At 47.8% G+C, this 5,387-nt stretch overlaps 1 protein-coding gene across 1 annotated transcript; it reads right to left on the bottom strand.

Annotated features, from left to right (window-relative positions):
- Positions 1-642: 642 nt before the first annotated feature.
- On the bottom strand, positions 643-1,999 carry LOC123174270 (putative cyclin-dependent kinase F-2). The gene has a single exon (XM_044590029.1). The coding sequence runs from the start codon at positions 1,939-1,941 to the stop codon at positions 967-969; it is 975 nt and encodes a 324-aa protein (XP_044445964.1). The 5' UTR covers positions 1,942-1,999; the 3' UTR covers positions 643-966.
- Positions 2,000-5,387: the final 3,388 nt, after the last annotated feature.

Below are 5,387 nucleotides of genomic sequence, written 5' to 3'. Positions count from 1 at the left end.
CGCCCTCTCTGTTTTCTCAGGCGGTAGGAGGAAGAAGGGGGGCTGGTTTGGTGGATAAATATCTTACCTCCAGAGTCTCGGTAGACAGTTATACCTTAACGCCATTGACCAGGGGATAGGAAAAAGGTCAAATGACAAATTTTTTGCAAACGCGAGTCAGATCGTGCTTAACTTGCAAACAAGGTCAAAACAGTGATTTCGCCCGACCCCGTCGACGAGGCCACTAGGCGGCGTGCTCGTGGAAGTCGCGCGCGGTTTCCCCGGTGGCTCGCCGGGATCACACGTGAGGCACGGTCGCCACACATGGCGGGTTTGGCGTCTAGTACTGCTTCATTTTCCAGCACTGGGACCAGCTAGAGACGGGACGGGAGACGTGGCCGGCGTCCCGATGGGCACACCGACGGCCGACGTCTCTGGACACCATAAGCAGGACCATCTCCGAGAGCCTAACGCTCTGGCCTACTAGGTTTCCAACAATTTATTCTTGTCGGCAAGTACCATTTGTGTGTCGCGCGTGGTGTTTGGGTGTAGCTACCAGTCTGGGTGTGCTCTTAGTGTGTACGCTTGCAGCTTCTGAAATTCGGACAGATTTGAAGCAACCGGGACAGTTTTTTAGGGACGTGAGGTGAGGTACACGAAGTCTAATCAATGGCGATTCGTCCATGGGAGCTTTGCCACTATTGTATTGCTTTGTTTATAGTATCACAAGATGCTCGTTGTGATTGCTTGCAAGGACAAGATAAACAAGAGGAGGAGAAAAAAAATGATGAACTAATCAGCAGGACCCTCAAGGAACTCGTGCCACTTCACCGACTATCCCACCAGCCTTAACGGAACTGAAGACGACAGTGCAACAGCGCAGAGCAGAGGACAGGAGCACAAAAGCCGCCACCAAAATTGTACACTCTGCCAAGCGAATCTTCGGCTGATTAAAAGAATATTGAATCATGGCGAATCTAGAGCTTTCTATACAACGATCGCGTCAGCGACGCCGCCGACGCGCGCCGTGAAGCGGCCGCCGCATGCGCTGCGAGGCTGGTCGACGTCCGCCGACTCGGCGTCCGTGAACCAGGGCCGCCGCAGCGCGTCCGCGGCGGTGAGCCTCCTGTCCGGCCTGCATGCCAGCAGCCCGCTGAGGACGTCCAAGCCCGCGGCGGAGAGGGACGGGAACATCTCCCGGAGCCGGCTGGGCGGCCTGCTGCGCTGGCAGAGCGGCGAGCCGGCTCGCGGGAGCCGGCAGAAGCCGGGCCAGTCCGTCATGTCGTCGGTCCCGACCGTGTCGAACGCTCTGTTCAGCTGGTCCATCTCCGACCTCCCCGGCAGCAGCGGCGCGCCGGCGAGCAGCTCGGCCATGATGCACCCGAGCGCCCACGTGTCCACCCGGTCGTCGTACTCCGTCGACCCAAGGAGGAGCTCCGGCGCGCGGTACCACAGCGTGACCACGGGCGACGTGTAGGGCGGCGCCGTCGCGGCTGCGAAGCGCGACATCCCGAAGTCGCAGATCTTGAGGTCGCCGTGGGCGTCGACGAGGACGTTGTCCGGCTTGAGGTCGCGGTGCAGCACCCCGAGGTCGTGCATGGCCCTGGCGCCGTCCAGGAGCTGCCGCATGAGCCGGCGCGCGTCGGCCTCGGGGAAGGGCCGGCCGCGCTCCCGCATGACCTGCGCCACGCTCGGCCCGACGTACTCCATCACCAGGAACGCGGCCTCCCCATCCCGGTGCGCGGCCCGCAGCTCGACGACGGACGGGTGGCCGCGGCAGGCCTCGAGGCACGCCGCCTCGCGCAGGAGGTCCTCGGAGAGCCGGCTGCCGTCGTGGTCGCCGAAGCCAGCGCCGCGGAGGCGCTTGACGGCGACGGTGGCGCCGGTGCGGCGGTCCCGCGCCTTGTAGACGACGCCCGAGGCGCCCTCGCCGATCTTGTCGAGCCTCTCGTAGTGCTCCATTGCCGACCGTGGCCGCCGGAGGTGGTTGGGTGTCTCGCTCGCGGCTTGGGCGCGCGGGTAGGTAGGCGGCTGAAAATTAGGGAAGGCCGCTGCGTTATAAGGGATGGCTTGACGACGAGTCGCTTTCGGTTTGGCACGCACAGCACAGGTCCACGCTGTCTGTCAGGTTAAGCAGCGGACGAGTAAGCGCGTTGACTGTTGGTAGATTTTTCACGTGGTTAGTTGGAGTTAGGCCGGGAGTGTGCGTGCGGCGGAGCCAACCGACCGACGCTCGGCTCGGTTCGGCCCGGCAGGTTGAGCGTCTTCGGAGTAGCTGCGGTGCGAACCACCGGAACAGGGAGGAAGACGTGGACTGGGCTCGGGCTACCGCGCGCGTGCGGTATGACTAGTAGTAGCCGACGACGGTGGTTCGGCGAGCAGGTGGAAAGAGCGCGATTGGCGGTGACCGGCTGCCGGCTGTGCTCTGTGCTCTCCATCGTTTCTTTTCTTTTCTTTTTAGTGCACATGATCGATTGCGAATCGTATGCATCTTTTTTTTCTTTTGGCAGTACATATGATTTTTTTCGAGAGAGAAAATTTCAATCTATATCTATATATCTATATCTATCTATCTATATCTATATCCATACCTACTAATAAAAGAAGAAACATTTCTTACCAACGTAATTACTGTCTGTCCGCGACACAGTCAATCCAGATTTTTATCCGCCCGTCGTCCGGAAATTTCAGCGCCAGCCTGCGTTGTGGCTCTTCTCAGCCGGCCCAGATTTTCGTCCCGACCCATCTACTTTGGGAAATTTCAGCGCCAGCTTCCTTCTCAGCCGGCCTAGATTTTCGTCCCGGCCCATCTACTATGAGAAAGGACGCCAAAAATAAGGGCTAGTACGTGGGATCGAACTCACACCTTCCGCCAAGAATATAAGGCTGCGATCACTTGACCTGACGCACATCTATATCTTATAAACGGTGTTCGCCCAATTATGAAATAGTCCCACCTCGACCTCTTATATTCAACCACACCAGTTTATATACGTAAAAAACTTGAACATACACAGAAGCTGGCTGCTGGATGAGTATCACCTCGGTGGTAAGAGAAAAGATATAGGTAGATTGCTATGAGTCCACGAGAGACACGATGCTACACCTAAACAAGGCAAGGCCCCCGGGAAACTCAACACCCAGCGCAATGGGAATTGAGGGAAGAGCACGCTATAAGATTTGCCATGTCATTAAAATCCTACTTGAAGGAGTGAGAAGAGACGAGAGAGAGTGAAGCGGACTCTTATTCAATAGCACATAGATTAAAAAAATAGTATACATGCAGCTCTTCCAATCATGCAAATATTAAATGATTAGAGCCAACCTAATAGCCAATCTAAGAGCCAACCTATTATATGAGTATTTTGTATTAATGCTTTAAGTGAGGTGGCATCTCCTTGTAGCCACAGCCGGCTATATGCTCTTGTATGACCAATTCAAGGCACCATGCCAAAAAGTTTGGATTTTCAACAAGTTTTGCATTTTTTTGGAGTTTTCACGGTGGAAAAAGACCGGCAAATCACAACGTGCAAACAGTTTTAGAATCCATTTAAACCTGGCATGGATGTCTAACATGGGCATGCCCACCTGCTTGCAAAAGTTTGGGTCATTTATCCATAGTAAAAAAAACCACAAGTTAAGAGGAGTGTACCAGACTAGACAAGAAAGGTACATCCGTTAGCATGTAGTTTTCCTAGTTTACATGCTTATGTTATTTGTAATTTTCGTCATTATCAATCAATATGAACATTTTCTTATTTCCTGACCATTTCTTCAAATCTGACAACAATTTTGGAATTTTAAATTGTGTATGTAAATTTTACAAACTTGAACACTTTTTCCAAAACAATGACAAAAGTTCCCAGTAGGAGTGAGAAGAGACGAGAGAGAGTGAAGCGGACTCTTATTCAATAGCACATAGATTAAAAAAATAGTATACATGCAGCTCTTCCAATCATGCAAATATATTAAATGATTAGAGCCAACCTAATAGCCAATCTAAGAGCCAACCTATTATATGAGTATTTTGTATTAATGCTTTAAGTGAGGTGGCATCTCCTTGTAGCCACAGCCGGCTATATGCTCTTGTATGACCAATTCAAGGCACCATGCCAAAAAGTTTGGATTTTCAACAAGTTTTGCATTTTTTTGGAGTTTTCACGGTGGAAAAAGACCGGCAAATCACAACGTGCAAACAGTTTTAGAATCCATTTAAACCTGGCATGGATGTCTAACATGGGCATGCCCACCTGCTTGCAAAAGTTTGGGTCATTTATCCATAGTAAAAAAAACCACAAGTTAAGAGGAGTGTACCAGACTAGACAAGAAAGGTACATCCGTTAGCATGTAGTTTTCCTAGTTTACATGCTTATGTTATTTGTAATTTTCGTCATTATCAATCAATATGAACATTTTCTTATTTCCTGACCATTTCTTCAAATCTGACAACAATTTTGGAATTTTAAATTGTGTATGTAAATTTTACAAACTTGAACACTTTTTCCAAAACAATGACAAAAGTTCCCAGTAGGAGATGAAAATTTTGAACACAAATTGCAAACCACGTACTTTTCTAAAAAAAATCAATGTTTCTTGGACCGCAACATTTCTTAAGAAATTTAGCAGAAAATTCAAAAATGGGAACATTTGAAATTCCAGAATATTTTTAAAAATTGTAAACAATATTTAAAAACAAGAACGTTTTGGGTATTCCAAGCAATACTTTAAAAAAATTAACAGGTTTGAATATAATAATAAATTTTAAAAAGCAGAAAAATGAATTAACGAAAAAATAAAAGAAAAAAAAAACTTAGCCTTGGCCCAACTATTCAACGGCATCGCTCCCTGTCGGGCACTTGTTGTGCCGGTCCAAGCATTTGCGGATTTGAAAGAAAATCATCGATTTGAAAATAAAGTTCCCATACTTGTAAATACTCGCAAATTTTCAAAACAAATTCACTAAAAAAGTTCATGAAGTTTCAAAAAAATGTTCATGAATTGGAAAAAGTTCATCGAATTTGAAAGAATGTTCATGAATTCGGAAAAAAGTTCACGCAATCGGAAAAAAGTCATGGATTTGAAAGAAAGTTATGAAATTTAAGAAAATGTTCATGACTTTGAAAGTTCCATGAATTTAAGAAAAGTTCACGATATTAAAGAAAATTCAATAATTTTAAAAAAGGAAAACGAAAATGGAAAAAGAAAGAGAAAGAGATATAAAAACAAAAGAAAATACCGCCCAAAAAAAAAAACAAGAAATATGTTGTGTGTTTTTTTAGCGTTGATTTGATGAAGGGAAAATAAGTAAACAAGTCACGTCAAGTAAGATGTCCCACTTGATTACTACAGTTGCACTTAACTCGGGAGGTCAGAAGTTTGAATCTCATCGCCGCAAATTTTTTGAGGTT

The sequence above is a fragment of the Triticum aestivum genome, chromosome 1D, assembly GCF_018294505.1.
Source record: "Triticum aestivum cultivar Chinese Spring chromosome 1D, IWGSC CS RefSeq v2.1, whole genome shotgun sequence".
NCBI lineage: Eukaryota > Viridiplantae > Streptophyta > Magnoliopsida > Poales > Poaceae > Triticum > Triticum aestivum.
The sequence above is the reverse complement of the archived record's forward strand: the minus strand, read 5'-3'. Positions and strand labels throughout refer to the sequence as shown.